At 33.9% G+C, this 16,823-nt stretch overlaps 1 protein-coding gene across 2 annotated transcripts in view; it reads left to right on the top strand.

Moving 5' to 3' along the window:
• Window positions 1-16,823, top strand: part of LOC135139276 (epithelial discoidin domain-containing receptor 1-like) — a 466,539-nt gene that overhangs the window by 318,070 nt on the left and 131,646 nt on the right. For both annotated transcript variants that reach the window (XM_064069455.1, XM_064069454.1), the window contains exon 6: window positions 9,612-9,791. In XM_064069455.1, coding sequence (XP_063925525.1) covers window positions 9,612-9,791 — 180 coding nt within the window. The remainder of the gene's footprint in view (window positions 1-9,611; window positions 9,792-16,823) is intronic.

Here is a 16,823-nt window from a genome sequence, read left to right as displayed (position 1 = left end):
CTAATTGCAAAATCGATATTTCCTTCTACAAATTTTCCATGTTCTAAGTTTCAGGTTGTGAAAAGAAGTCTACACATACTAAAACAAAAAGGCAAAATATAAGCCCGCCCACCCGCCCTATCTCAATTGTGATGATTTTTCTTATTCGCCGTGAACCAAGGGGGTGGATCTTAACTGCAAAATACTTATTTCTTTACAGGAAATTAAAAACATGTTTTTGACTATCGTGTTGTTCAAAGAATACTATGTATATTAAAAAAAGAAGGCAACATATAACCCCGCCCACCCACCCCATCTCAATTGTGATGATTTTTTTTATTCTTAGAAACACGTTTACAATGGTAAATTTTTGTAAGGAAATATAGATTTTGCAATTAAGCTCGGGCCCTAGCTCTGCCAACGAATGGAAACGTCATTACTATTTAGATCAGGGCAGGGCGGGGCTTATATTTTGCCGTTTTTCTTACTATACGTAGTCGTTTTTCCAGAACATGAAACTTAAAACATGTTCAAAATGGTAAATTCTTATAGACAAATATGGATCTTGCAATTAAGCTCCGCTCCTCGATCTGACAACGAATCAAAAATTCATCATAATTGAGAATTGAGATCGGGGCGGGTATGGGTGGGGTCTAATCTTTGGCTTTATTTTTTTCTTATTATACATAATATTCTTTGAACACGATTCTCAAAAATATGTTTTTAATTTCTCGTAGAGAAATAAGGATTTTGCAGTTAAGCTCCGCCTTCCTGGGTCACGACGAATAAAAAAAAATCATCACAGTTGAGACAGGACGGGTGGGCGGGGCTACATTTTGCCTTTTTTTCTTAATATGTGTAGACTTATTTCGACAACAAGAAACTTAGTCAAGTGCCGGAAATCATCAAATGAGCCATATATACCCTGATCAGTTGTTTCTTCAGCGTACAAGAAAAAATTGTTATTTCTTAACTACTGGACCGATACCCTTCGAATTCTAATCAGTTCTTATTTTAACAACACTTAGCCTATATATAAAATTTCATTACAAAATTATTTATCATTCCTTCATGGTCTTCTTTTACTTTTGTCACTCAGTATATATGTATTTGCACCCTCAGAGATAACTTTACAATTTAAAGAATTTAAAAAAAAAAACACTATCTTGTCATTATATTCATTTAAGCTTAAGTACACAAAAATTCTAATTTATTTGCGATAAATTACTCGTATTCCTGATTACCGAAATCAAATTATAATGACCACTAAAGTACTGACAGGTGTAGAAACGTTTAATACATTTTTTTAGTTAAATTTTGAATAAATGATGCACACACAGTTTTATCACAAAACAATCAACCAACGGTCTAATTTTGAAAAAGTCTGTTTATTGTACGGAAAATAAGGCTAGCCTCAATTTTATCTCCAGTTTTTCCATTTGCAAATGCTCGGATCAACATTATTTCTGCCAGGACACGTATGTCAATTCCGACACGTGCAGTGTAATACTAATAATGGAGAACACTGGTATGTATCGTACACTGCAAATATAAGGCGTTTTTTGTCGTAAATTATTAAGTATTACAATGATAGAAAACTCTTAGGTGGTTGTTTAATTTTCAGTCGATACAAAAATGTAAACAAAACAAAAAAAGAAGTAATTGTTAGTTTCCAGTAGCTTTTATTCACGTGTGGAATTTATTGATTGTTTATCCTAGAATACGCCCAAATTAATAGCATTGTTTGAACATATTTTAATAACAACTGTGTTTTATGTTTGTTTTCAATTAATTACCAAAATTTTATTTTGATGATTATTGGAATGTGACGCACCTCATCTGTTGCACGACAAATACAGCAAACTATGCAATTATTTTTATCATTACACTATTTCCTGTAAAATAGATTCACATACAAATATGTTAAAGAGGTGAATCACATATACACAAAATTTACCCTTACAGACAAAATTAGATTGTTTTTAACCTGTCAACTATTATTTTTTTATCAATTTTGTCTTTTACTACTTGAATTTAAAGAACCTCGTCGGTAAATAAAGATTAGCCTCTCCAGATTTCCTTTCTCGTGACAAATAAATGGAAAAATCTGACGACAAGGATTCAAAATAAAGCCAGAAAGTGTCAGACTGCAACCAAAATGAAACATTTGCTTACTCCAATAGACATTTTTGTGCACACTCTTTCCTCCACGCTTTGTCATTCCCTCCACCACAAACGTTAAACTAATAGTTCATATTCCGTCCACGCTTTCTCGGGACAATATCCAAAGAGCCAGCGGCCATCCCCTTTAGCAAACACCAAATCCGGCTTCTCGATCTGCATCAACGACTGGACTTGATTAAAGCGTCTTGGTGTTTGGCTAACGCACCGCAAACTAATACCGTTTGACCACATCTCGTAGCCCAACATTAAGCAGATTGGCGTCCATTTATCGACGAATCGATTGATCCCATCAAACCTCTTACCAGACATGAACATTTCATAGTTAATCATCGGCAAATCGCACTAAACCTAAACGACATGCAGACCATCACCCACGTGACCACTTACCCGAATTGCAGCAGGTGTAACAAGAAAGCTTTCAGATTAATTGGTCGGGATGATGTTTGGACGAATTTTCAATTAGTCTGAATGCCGCCGCGGCCTTTTCGCTGTGGATCTTGGCGTCTGCAAAGTTAGCAGTCGTAGATCAAAATTTTAAAGTTGGTTAAAGTTGGTAAAGCAATTTCATGAGTATTAAATAATGTGTGTAGGTGGCGTCGAATTTCTCATAAAAAAAAACCATTTAAAAAAATCATCAAGTTGCCATTGACTTTTCTTTTTTCTTTTTTTTTTTTCAACTATGAAGTTCAAATTTATGATCGATGACAGATGTCAATAAAAACTTTCATGGCTCCCTAGACACATCCTAAACGGTTTATACATCTATCAAACCCAAATTCCATGCGATTTTTATTGCCAATTTCAATTAAATCCAGAACTTTAAATATCCAGTAGTTACAGACAACTTCCAGATTATAATACGTTCGTATCAAATCCAGATGCGCGGTATTTCGGTCCTTGCCTGGGGCTGCGGAAAGGTCAGCCGGAATCTGATGCGCCGAGGGCCAGACGGACCTCTTCTGGATCAAATTGCCAGACAGTTTCGACTTGCGAATTACCTTTATGAAATTTGGTATCGTTCGGATCTGGCCCAACGACGTTACGAACTTTCACGCAACGAGGCATGGAAAGGAATCCGACCAGATATCGGGATTTGATCGCCATAAAGGGCCCATTCCTGACTGTTTTGTCTTTTCGGATTTCGAAGGGTGCACAGACGTAGGAAAAACTCGCTTCGGCGCTAAACTTTTTGTGCGGATTTGCATTAGCTACGCAGACGGAGTTTAAGAGTTTATAGGAATTTGATAGTGGGATTATTTTTCTTATTTTGCGAGCGCTTGAAAGCGAGTAAAGGGTTTTTACATGGCGAAGGAAATTAAAAGTAATTAAGTTGTCTTTTGTACAAGTTGGAGTAGTTTGAGTTTGCGAAACCGCATTTGTGATCCTTAAGAGACTTATTTCGTTGCTGAGTTTATTAACAGTTGTTTATAATTTTTCGGTTAAAAATAATTTGCTAATTTTTTAGGATGAAACTGTTTTTGACTGATTTTCTTTGAATTTTTTCACGCACTCGTTGCCTTTGTTGTTCCTTTTTAAATTTCTACCAAGATCTTTGTTGTATCATCCAAATTAAGAAATATATACGGCTACATAAAGAATAAGTGAAAACTCAAGGAACAGAAAGACTTGTCGGATAATAAGGTTGCTAGCTTTTGTTAAACTTTCGACTGAAAAGATAATTAGAAATGTGTTCCTTTTTTAAAAGTAACGTATTATACAAAGCGGAAAATTACGTTTCATTTAAAAGCTGTTATAAAAACTCGAACAAAAAACCCATCACTGAATTTCAAACATTTTTGCACATAATACGGTATCGTATGATGTTTTTCAAATTTGAATAAGTTAATTTGGGAGATAATGGTTTAAGATTCTTTCAACCACATTTCAGGCGTGCTTTCCATAATTGTGTAGAATTGATTCTTAGAGTTGTGTCCATTATTTTGATTTCTTGTATTATTAATAGTAATATTCTTTATTTTATGAAAACGTACAAAACCTTAATAAATAAACACATTAGAACAGGATATTGGTAATAAAATCAGCTTAAGCCGTGCCTACATTTTTGATTGCGATGTGGCTGTATAGTCGATTAATTTATTATTTAAATATTAACCATACTTTAATCTAGTTACTATTTATTAGAAACTGTGTCAATAGGTTTGTCCATATTAACATTTTAATGAATATTAAATGCTATGATAAAATTATTTCTTGAGACTGGTAGCTTTAAGAGGAAATCCGGAAGTCGCACATTAACAAAACAATCTACCGAGACTGTTGAAAATGTTGGACAGATTATGGATAACTTATACATATTTAACAAGGCTGTCGCAGCAAGTTGACTTATCATACTCAACTTGCCTAAAAACTGACCTGACCTGACCTGACCTGACTTGACCTAACCTACTGTTGTTTCTCTACAGAATACAGGTGTTTCAAGAACTTAAACAACCTGATTATAAAAAAAGATTCATTGCAATTGTTTAATCAAACAATGAACTACGGTTTTCTCGAAATAACATTTTATAGTGACAAAAACTGGTTACTTTGAAAAAACACCAATATATCTACAAAAAATTGGAATTTGGTGTGCCATTTCTCAAAGACCGCTTTCTGGGCCCATTTTCTTCGAGGAGTTAGTTACAGCTGAGAAATATCAGAAAATTCTGCAGGAATTTATTGACAAGCTTAATACTCAAGAATTGCAGAGTATTAAATATTTGAAGTTTTACCGAGCACTTTTGAAAATTAGCTAAGAATTTTTTTTGTTAGTGTCGACTTGCAGAAGTTATTTTCAACCACATTTCTTCAAAAATTCCAACCATTTTTCCAAAATCGCCAAAATAAAATGCCAGTTTTGGGAATTTTAAAAATTTTATTTTGAAACTCAATTATTTCGAATATCTTTCTTTGGAGTTATCAACAGGCCACATTTTTCAAAACAGCTTGTGGAGATCTATATCACTGTTTTTTTGTTGATTTTTAGGGAACTTCCAGAATCTAAATTTTCGAAACCTATTTTTTTTGTAAGTTTTTTACTTTTTCGAGCACCTTTGAACATTACTCAAAGAGATTTTTTTGCTAATTTCAACCTGCTTGATTTAGTTTTAGCTTCATTTTTCCGAATATTGCAACCATTTTTCCAAAATCGCCAAAATAAAATGGCATTTTTGATATATTTCAAAACTTTGATTTTGAAGGTCAACATTTCGAAAATCTTGCTCTGGAGCTGTCAACAGGCATTAATTTCTTAATCAGCTCATCTAGATCTATTTCAGAGATTTCTTTGTCGATATTTAGGCAACTGTCAAACTTTCAAACTTTCAAAACCCACTTTTTTGAAATTTTTGACATTTTCGAGCACTTTTGAAAATTATCCAAACAGATTTTTCTGTTAATTTCGACTTGCATAAGTTATTTTCGGGTTCATTTCTTCGACTATTGCAACCGTTTTCCAAAATCGCCAAATAAAATATCATTTTTGAAATATTTAGAAATTTTATTTTGAATCCGAATAGTTGGAAAATGTTACTCTGAATCTATCAACATCCTGTAATTTCTCAACTAGTGCCTGGAGATCTATATTACAGATTTTTTATGGATTATGTAGCAACTCCCAAAATCTCAAATTTTCAAAACCCACTTTTTAGAACATTTTGACTTTTTTCGAACACCTTCGAAAATTAGCCAAAGAAAAAATTTTTTGTCAATTTCGACTTCATAACTTACTTCGAATATTGCAATATTGCATTTCATTTTTCTAGAATCGCTAAAATAAAATGCCATTTTTCACATATTTTAAAAATTTGATTTTGGAACTCAACATTTCGAAAATCTTGCGCTGGAGCTGTCAACAGGCATTATTTTTTTAATCAGCTCAGCTAGATCTATTACGGAGATTTCTTTGTCGATATTTAGGCAACTGTCAAAATTTACAACTTTCAAAACCCACTTTTTTGAAATTTGTGACATTTTCGAGCACTTTTGAAAATTATCCAAACAGATTTTTCTGTTAATTTCGACTTGCATAAGTTATTTTCGGGTTCATTTCTTCGACTGTTACAACCATTTTCCAGAAACGCCAAATAAAATGCCATTTTTTAAATACTTTTAAATTCTATTTTGAAACTAAAGAGTTGGAAAATGTTACTGTGGATCGATCAACAGGCTATAGTTTTTCGAATCAATTCCTCGAATCTATATCACAGATTTTTTTATGAACGTTTTAGCAACTACCAAAATCTCAAATTTTCAAAATCTACTTTTTTGAACTTCTTGACTTTTTTTCAAACAACTCTGAAAATTAGCCAAACAATTTTATTTGTTAACTTCTACTTGCATAAGTTATTTTCGGCTTCGTTTCTTCGAATATTACATTTCATTTTTCCAGAATCGCCAAAATAAAATGCTATTTTTGTAATATTTTAAAAATTTAAATTTGAATCTGAACATTTCTAAAAATCTTGCAATGGAGCTGTCAACAGGCATTATTTTTTTAATCAGCTCATCCAGATCTATTTCAGAGATTTCTTTGTCGATATTTAGACAATTATCAAAATTTTCAACTTTAAAAACCCACTTTTTTGATTTTTTTTTATTTTTTCGAGCACTTTTGAAAATTACTCAAAAAGATTTGTTTGATAATTTCGACATGCATAAGTTATTTCCGGATTCATTTCTTCTACTATTGCAGCCATTTTCCACAATACCCACAATAAAGTGCCATTTTTGGGATTTCTAAAAATTTACTTTTGAAACTCAATAATTATTTCTAAAATCTTGCTTTAGAGTTGTCAGTAGGCTATATTATTCAAATCAGCTCGATAAGATCTATAACACTGATTTTTTATGTGGATTTTTAGGTAAAATTTTAAATTTTCAAAATCCTTCGAATATTGAAACTATTTTTCCAAAATCGCCAAAATAAAATACCATTTTTATGATTTTTATGAATGTTACTCTGCACCTATCATCAAGCTAATATTTTTCGGATTAGTTCCTCGAGAACTATACCACATATTTTTTATGGATTTTTTAGCAACTGTCGAAATCTCAAATTTTCGAAACCCACTTTTTTTAACTTTTTGACTGTTTACGAACATCTTTGAAAATTACCTAAAGAAATTTTTTTGTTAATTTCGACTTGCATAAGTTATTTTCGGCCATTTTTGGGATCTAAAAAATTTATTTTGAAACCGAATATTTAGAAAATTTTGCTCTGGAACGTTTACAATTTTTCGAATCAGTTCGTCGAGATCTATATCACAAATTTTTTGTGGATTTTTAGACAAGTGTCAAAATGTCAAATTTTTAAAATCTGCTTTTTTAAAATTTTTATTTTTTTGGGACCTTCGATAATTACTAAAAAACAGCGGCGAAGCCGCGAGTTATATAAAGGATGAGTGCCACAATGGCCTTATGAACGAGTTATTTATACAATTTTTTCTACCGCGCACGTTTTTTCGCAAAATTTAATTGAAATTTGCGTTTTTTTAAATCTGGGAAATTGTGTCGTGGTTGATGATGGGTTGGTCTGACACTAACCACGAAATAATTGAGGTTCGAATTTTCACAACAACTGTAATTCGAAATTGGTTAAAATGTCTTGTGAAGAAGTTACTGAAGTCCTTACGCCTCCCGAAATACGGGAAATTTTAATTTGACATTTGGCACTGACATTCACCTGACATTTCTCGTCATGGTTACCAATCTTACCGATCTAAATTACACTAGTCTATTTCAGAACCCTTTTCCGCTATTAACGAACCGTTTTGACGTCATTTGGGTGCTTTAGTAGCTCTATTAGAAAATCAAAAAATGTGGGCGGTAGAAAAATTTTATTTTAAAACCAAATATTTCGAAAGTTTTGCTCTGGAGCTGCACCAAGCTGCTTTTCAAATCAGCTCGTCGAGATCTGTATTGCAGATTTTTTTCTACATTTTTCGGCAACTTTAGCAAAAATTCAGATTTTCAAAAGTTTTTTGGACACCCTTCGAAAATTACCGAAAGAGATTTTTTTGTTGGTTTCGACTTAAAAGAAATTATTTTGAGCGTCATTTTTTCGAATGGTTCAATCATATTTCCAGAATCGCCAAAATGAAATGTCGCCATTTTTGGGATATTTTAGTAATGTAATTTTGAAACCGAATATTTCGAAAATCTTACTTTGGATCTATCAACTTATCGTACACACTTAAAAACGCTCTATATAGACAATATTATTATCTATTTATTCTTTCTGAGATAAGTTTATGACCGTTCAATTAGCTAGCACAGGGCCCATATTTACCCACTTTGATGACCTGATTTGACACCTTTAGATTATGTCGTGTTTCTGACTTTGAAAAAAATTAGTTTTAAACAATTAATGGATACAGTTAAAGACCTAAAAATGAGAATCGTATAAGTGTGAAAAAGTTGAGAAAACGAAGTTTCAAGCCTTCAGCACTTCCAGCAGTTGTTGTAAATTTAATTATTTTAATTATATGTTTCTTATCATAAATAAAGCATTTTAGATACATCGACAGTTTAATTCTTGTTGACATAACATAACCTAACTTTCTGAGTTCAGCCATAGACAACCCATACCAGGTTATGTAGTGAAATTGCGAATTTATCCCAACAATGCACATGTTTAAGCACAAAATTGTAAAAAAAAAATAAGCACTCTGTCAATAAATTCTTGGGTAACTAAATCGCACATTACTTAGTAATTATTATTAGAGATATAATAGTGAAACAACGATTAATACACTCTTGAATTTTAGCAAACATCCTACCGGCGATTTTAATCAAATCAATTACTTCCACTGCATGTTCAGTGGCTTGCTAATTTGCATTACATTCCATTTCGCATCAGGAGCACTTCAATCTCAATGAAACTCGAGGATATATTGCAGCTCGTTTCATACATTACTAATAATTTAATCAGAGCGCGTCAAAAGGCAATTTAAATAATATCCGTTGCATAGAATATAATGAAGAGTTATTATTCATCGCGAGAACCATCAACTTACATATTTAAGAGCACACATCACGCTCTAGCTCTATTACAGCTCATCCTCTTCGACGGCGACGTTTCAATATAGCGAAACCCATCCTGACGCCCCGTCCTGCGGACCCCCACCGCTCAGGTAGCGCACCTCATCGTATCGTTTGTTTGTCCCGAGATTAAGTTTTTAAGGGTTGAATTTCGAACGGGTCGCGTTATTAAATTTGCATACGCACAACCCTTTAGCGTATCTTCCTGGTGCCGGCCCTGATCCCCACGGACCTCGGCGTCTAATGAAGATATACCGCACCATGGGATCATACATAATGCCGTAAACCCCTGTCACGTGCAGGGGGCGTCATCAACACATCTTCGCTCGCGTTGTTAAATTAAAAGTTTTCTTAAGCCTAGCTCACCGTGTTGATCGCGCGATAATTAACTGGTTGCGATTTTACAGAAAACATCATGAGGTACAACGCGCCCCGAGGGGAATCGCGGGACCCAGATGTTAATCTAGAGGATATCAGCTACGATGGGATCCTGGAAGGGGGGCAAATGAAGGGCGGACTGGGGCAGCTGGTGGACGGGCTGTATGGGGATGACGACTATCAGAAGAAGCTACAAGGGGAGAACTCAGGTAATGTAAACACTATGTTGTATTAAGCATATTTTGTTTGTCGGGTTCTTTTACACAGATTTAACGCTCGGTTGAATATCTCATTTAGGTTTGTTTCTTATCTAATTCCACATTCAGATTCAATTATAGCCAACAAAGGTTGCAGCGTTTTCTCGTCGAGATTTCAACTTTTTTTTCACTAAACAGCCAGTTTTAAGGCGCATTTGTTTTTCTGTATGACAAACCTAAGGTTAACGTTGAATGCTAAAGAGATTTTACCTCAATTTATTTCTTCGCACTACTAGAACAAAGACAGTGTGAATGGTATGGGTACCATGACCCATGGTAGTACTGTGTCAAAAAATTCAAACGTAAAAAAGTTCTAACATAGGAACGAGAACTCAATTTCTTGAATGAATTTTAGAAGACCAAGAAGAAGAATGTAGAATCGAGTGTCCAAAGAAACAAAATTTGATCTTGAGCTTACCCGCTACATGACAGTAACGACTTCAAGAAGTAATTTGGCGAAAAATCACTTCTAACCCTTCCAAATTAAGTACAGACAAAGATATTTGGTTTTAAGAACCTCCACAATACTGATGTAGAATTGGTGAATGAGGATGACAGCGACAAAGTCAAAAAGCTCTTAGAACTCGATCCATGCAACAGTGGCGGCTCGTGACCTTTTGAGTTGTTGGGGGACACAATCTAATCGATGAATTAAATATGAAGATATAAAACAGGCCATTATTACCAATTAATAGACGGAATTATGTGACGGAAATAAATTACAAAACACATTCAATAGAATTAAAAAAGTATTTGCCCACATACCTGTGGTTTTAACTCATTATTCATTAGTCATTACTGAAGAAACACACAAGACATAACAGTTTATTATTTGTGTTACAACCGCACATCCCCTTTTTCAATTGTCCAATTTCTCGATTTTTCAGTTTTTCGATTTTTCAATATTTATCGATTTTTTATTTTCTCGATTTTTGGTCAACTTTTCATTTCTCACTATCTCTTAATTGAAAATTGTGAAATTTTAAAATCGAAAACATGAAATTTTATAAAATCGAAATACTGAAAATTAAAGAAATCTTAAAATCGGATAACTGAAAAATCCAAAAATTGCAAAACTGGAAAATTTAAAAATTGGAAAATCGGGGACTTCAAAAACTGAATAAACGAAAAATTGAAAATTTTGAAAGTTGAGTTAATAGAAAAATTGAAAAATAAAGAAAATGAAAAAACGAAAAATTGTGATATCAAAAAATTGTAAAACCAAGAAAAAGAACAAATGAAAAATTGTAATATCAAGGAACTGGTCGAAGGTAAATAAATCTAGATTTTTTGGAGTTCTTCATTTTCATGCATACAATTTATTTTTTTTTTTTTTTGGGTCACCTGTATTAAATCATTCTGAAGTCAATAGAAACGTTCGAAGGCGTTTTTTTCTTACACTGTGACCAGTATTACCTATATTTTCTTAATTTATAGGTTACAATAAAATAAATAAAACTACGCCAAAACAAAGTTTATAATTTTTTAAACAAGCTAGATTTTTGGCCTGTAATTCAGGAATGAGAGAAGTTCTGCCTCTCTAAATATCTTCGACTAAATTTTTTTTAGTTCTAAATCCATACAACTTCATAATGTAAGCAATTATCGTGATAATTTTTCCTAACTTTTTCTAGGAAAAAACTCCGGAAAGCCAAAAGTACTAATTTGTACCAAGACATTGATAAAATTTTGGACAACTATTTACAAAAAAAGAATTAAAAAGACAGAAACGACTACGTAATGGGCCACAAAAATTTGTAAAAAATTCGTAGAACTTATTATTATGAAACTGAATAATTTATTAATGTTTTTACAGGGTTGGAAAAAATCGGATAAAAAAAAAACTTTTTTTTTTAAATCAGGATCATTTATACCCATTGTTAAAATAAAGAAAACAGTCTAGAATAGTAGATAGAATTTCCTTCGCCCCCAAAATGTAGTCCAATAAATATAGCTTAATATTAAAATTTCATTTCGGAATTTTATTGTTTTCATAACTCCTATACATTAAATAAATCGAGGCGGATTCATAAAACACAAATACAGAGTTGCTATTTTATCAAAGTTGAATAGCATTTACTATGCAAAATTTTTAGCTGTCGTCAAAATGTTGGTGGAGAGACTTAGACACATTTTGGTTATCTGGTTATCTTTTTACCATTTTCACATTATTCCTAAAGTACAAATAAAACTTGATAACAATCAGTCCAATAGTTTCGAAGATTTTCTGTCTAATAAAATCGACACAAACGAAATAATAAAAAAAACAAAAATGATTTAAATCAGGACCAAGCTTGTCAGATCATTTTCGAAAACTACGGGATCTAGTGTTGCCATTTTTTTATATATTTAAGGAATATATATAAATTATAGATGGTAATTCGCTAACCAAAATTTGTCTAATCATCCCGATTAAAATGCAATGACGTAACCTCAAAATTTTGTTATTTAAATTTTATAAAAGAATATGAACAATATTATATATTCCGTTGCTTTTTTTTGCTTTCCGTTCATCCCGATTTCAAATTCTAGCTGGTTTTCTACAATTAAAATCTCCCCGGAAAGTCTAAGGTCGTTTAAATGTGAAATGCAGAATCTAGTTGTCATTCTGTTATTTTGACTGCAATCTTCGTCACTTAACTAGTAAGTGAAAACGCTCAGCAATAAGTTTCATTAGAAATTGACTTCTTACAAAATAAATTAACAAACCCTTTACGATAATTAGTTTCTAATCATCCATTTTTTTATTGTTTATTTGTGGTTTATAATGGGTTAAAATAAATAGCATTTTTTTTGCCTTTTTGCGTTTTTCTTTTTGTTAATAATTGTTTTTTTATCATTATTATTATTATTTAATTGACCTTAACTAACAAACAATTTAGTGAAGCCAAATAAAACAGGGCAAAAAAATTAAATATAATGTAAAATTTCGCTTTGCTACGAAAAGAGAATACGAAAAAATAGATCTCACGTTTGTGTTTGTCTGTCGTCTACCGTCTGTCTGTGTCGATTTTTATAGCCTAATTTTCCAGAACTACTGTACGAACTCTGCATATACTGGTATCAGAACTTGCCGTACATTTTCGAGTTTTTTGCAAAAATTTGGATGCTTTATGGAAAATCTGAAGACGGATTTATAAACAAGAAGTAGAGGAGTACATTTTATAAAATTTAAAGCCTACTTACTACGAAAAATTTTGGGGGGATGTCACACGTTGGTGGTCGGAATGATTAAAAGAATTTTGGTTTGTGTTTTACCATCTAAACGATATTCCTGATATACATACAAAATTTGACAACAATCGGTCCAGTAGTTCATCTGACAGACAGACAAACGGAAACGGGAAACCCGTTTTTTTGACACATCGAGAAAATGTGAAACTAGCCAGTCGTCAATTACAATACTTCCTTAACTACGTTTGGGAAGTAAAAATAGAGAATTCATATGTGCAAAATTTCGAAAGAATTGGCTTTGTGGTTCCTAAAATAAATTTCAAATTTTGTAGTGGAATTTTGAATTTTTTCCCAGAAACTTACGTGCACAATGTAAAAACTAAGGCAGGGTGTGAAATATACAGGTACATACATATTGTTTAGCCAAATTTTCAGCTGACGTCATCAAATTTTTACTGAGGCTGAACAGACAAATTTTAATTAGGATTTAGCGATCTACACTGTATTTTTAAACCAGATTAAAATTTCACAACAATCAAGCTAGTACATTCGAGGATTATGTATCTAATAAAATCTTAGACACTCAGTCGACGCCTAGCTCACGCTCGGGAAGTAAAAGGCTAAATTACTAAACTAAGGTCTTTTTTGTAGCATCTATCTTTCCAGAACAATTAGTGTCTGACAATCAGAATTAGTGGCGTCACAGTCATGAAAACGAGCTCGGTTTTATCGAAACTGAAGAAGAACAAAACGACGACATGGAGTGTAACAATTATCTAATCAGTTTAGTTCGTACACATTTTTCTGCCAACTTTTCCCAATACATTTGCCGAAGGACCAAATTACAAGTCACACAGCTAATCTCCCCGTAAACCCTTCACTACATACACGGTTTACAACACCTAAATATAACCACTATTCAACTAAACATTGCACATTACAAACCCAAAGGACCATAAAGAAGAACCTTTTCAGCCGATCTGAAGTTTGAGGTCGAGGCATAGTCGAGCTCTGTAAGGCAGATGAGGCCGAAAAATTCATATCGTCATACCGAAAAATAAAAAAAGAAACAAGTGATGAGTCCAAGAAAATAATTTTAATCTTCAGTACGAAAAAGTGACACTTCCTAGACGTGATCGGGGGCGTAAAGCGATTAGATTTCTCCTAAAAAAGCTTTTAATTAGACCACACTACAATTTATGCGGAAACTATAACGTTTACCTCAAAAATGGAGTACAACAAAACTTGTCCGGTGATCTCGTGCACAAATTTTTTATTTTAATTGTACTAATCCTCATTCAAATACTTAATTTGTTGAATGATTATAAAGCGGAATCTCCAGCAGAGAATACTTCTTCAACAACGAAATTAAGCTAAACAAGGAATGAAGAGGGATGCTGGCTACATTCCAGTAGTAGAAGAACTGACTTTTCAATCAAAAAACAACGACTGAGTAATTTGATTCCAAATAAAAACAGCGAAATGGCCACAAAATTTGATGTGGCACAATAAACGAAAAAAATGTAGCGCTGGAAAGGATATTTGGATCCAGTTTCAGAAAAAATGAAAAATAGTAATCTTCGGTACCTATCTTTAGTCAAGCAGGCTAAAATTAAAACATAATTTCTAAAGGAACGAACGAACAAACCTTTTTCAGCAAGAGACAAAAATGACCTTTGACACTGTAATACCAAAATGAGGAATTTTAGCCACACAGAGAAAATGACATGATCACATGAGTAAACGCTATCCATTTAACAACTAGAAGAACAACCCGGTAGTTCAGTGATAGTTCAATGATAACCAATAAGGGAGAAGTGACCTTGGATCCTAAATCCATAGAGTAAACGGGGCCCAAATTCGCCCGGATTGCCAACCTCAGCTTTATCTAAATTAAAAGTTGTTACTAAGTCTGGTATTGGTATTGTCATCTGGAGGTTATGTTATACCTACATATTACTTATATGATTTTATTGAATTAAGATAAACAAAGAAAGATGGCCGTAAAAAGTGATTATTTTATCAAATGGAATATCTCCTTGCGCGCTGTATGCACTAGAATATGTTAGGAAAATCGTAAGGTACTTGGCGATAGACCAGCAGGATTCGTTAAAACTTGAGTTGAACACTGTCAAAACTCTTGAAAATTAAAATTACTCGAGATGTCTCTCCTCGTGCTTATTGCTCGTTTGTTGAAAAGCAACATTGAACGGCCAGACAGCTTAACGAAAAGCTGTAGACTGCAGTTTGGACCTCCTTTGATCTCGTACAGTACATTTCAATGGTTGTCTCGCATTCAAGAGTATGTCCCTGATATGCTTAATTATTATGTCTCACTTGTACGAATGGTAGTGAAGGGTCAAAGTGGATGAGAATTGCACCGGGTGATTCAAATGAACTTGAATCAAAGATCCCTTTACATACACCAATATGTTATTTTAATTTTTTTTTTGCTGTTGAGTATTACTGGTTGCCTAAAAGGTGAAAATAAAATTAACTTTGCAAACATGTTTAAAATAAACTTTATCTAAATTTACAAAAATTATTCAAAATGACAGATAAAATGCAATTGAATCATCCGATGTATGTTTACGTGTTACTATTGTAAACTGACAGACTTTGTTCAGCGGTTCAAGAGCGTTGCCCCCGAGCTTGAAACTTCAGCAGACGGCAAATTTGGCCTTTGAAAAAGCGTCTGTCCCCCGCTTTGTTTACGTTGCTCACATATCGCAGAACCCAGCCGCGGATGCAGCTCCCGTAATCCTCCCTCGCGCAAGAATCCTCAAATTTGCAGTCCCATAACCTCTCCGTATTTGCGCTTTTCGCCTCGAAACTCGATTTCGTCTCGGCAAAGACAACGTTGACGTTAATGTCTCCGGTTAGGTGGAGTATTTGGCCCGAGATTAGGGCATGAACTCTTCTGAAACGTGCTGCTACATACCGGTGGCGTATTTGCGCACAGATGGCACGATAAAGCGCGCCCCGACAACCTTATCTTCGCCAACAGACCGACAGAACACGCTCTATCTGTTCCCATTGTCGAATACATGAATTTTAAATATCGCGAATTTGTACAGGTGGCGCGTTTTAAAGGGGTTTTTATGCGAGACTGCCGACCACCCGAAATTATGCCATTATAGAGGCGAAACGTCAATTCCGGTCGGAGGGGGATTAATTTATGGACTGACTTGTTGCGTCTTCATCGTGGAGGAGGTTCTTTAGGTGAATTTATACGCCGAGTGTCCCATTAAAGGTTAATGGATTCGTCAAGGCACGTCACCTGGGTGGCACGGCGGATCTCCGGAGTCGATTCGTGGGGTGGTCAATCAGTTGGTTAAAGAATTGATTTAGCGAGGCGAGCGAAAGTTGAAAGGACAGGGGGCCGGATTTGGGAAAAATCGAACAGATTAGATTGGATGCGTGTTTCGAAAGCGGCAGGAAATTAAACATAACTTTTAATTTGAAACAACTTGTACAGATTTCCGGGGATTTTATTTTCGATCGGGAACGCTGAAAGCTTAATCGAAGCCAGATTTACTTAAGATATTGTTCTTCCAGCCTTTGCGCTCCAGTTTCGACTGTACCTACATCCTTATCCTGTTTCGTGAGTAAAGTTCAAGACGTATGCAACATAAATTTTCTAGTATTGTTACTTTTTTAGACACATCTTGAGAAAAACTTATAAAAATATTGACTTTTAGACCGAAAATAATTCCGATTTCTCCCAGTTCTCGCCTCTTTCAACCGAAACGGTCAGCCATTTCACTCCTAACGTGCACTTAACACCCACCGCACTAGAGCACCAAAACC

The sequence above is a fragment of the Zophobas morio genome, unplaced genomic scaffold (genome assembly GCF_036711695.1).
Source record: "Zophobas morio isolate AGI-343-1 ecotype UQ-CSIRO unplaced genomic scaffold, CSIRO_AGI_Zmor_V1 ptg000031l, whole genome shotgun sequence".
NCBI lineage: Eukaryota > Metazoa > Arthropoda > Insecta > Coleoptera > Tenebrionidae > Zophobas > Zophobas morio.
The sequence above is the reverse complement of the archived record's forward strand: the minus strand, read 5'-3'. Positions and strand labels throughout refer to the sequence as shown.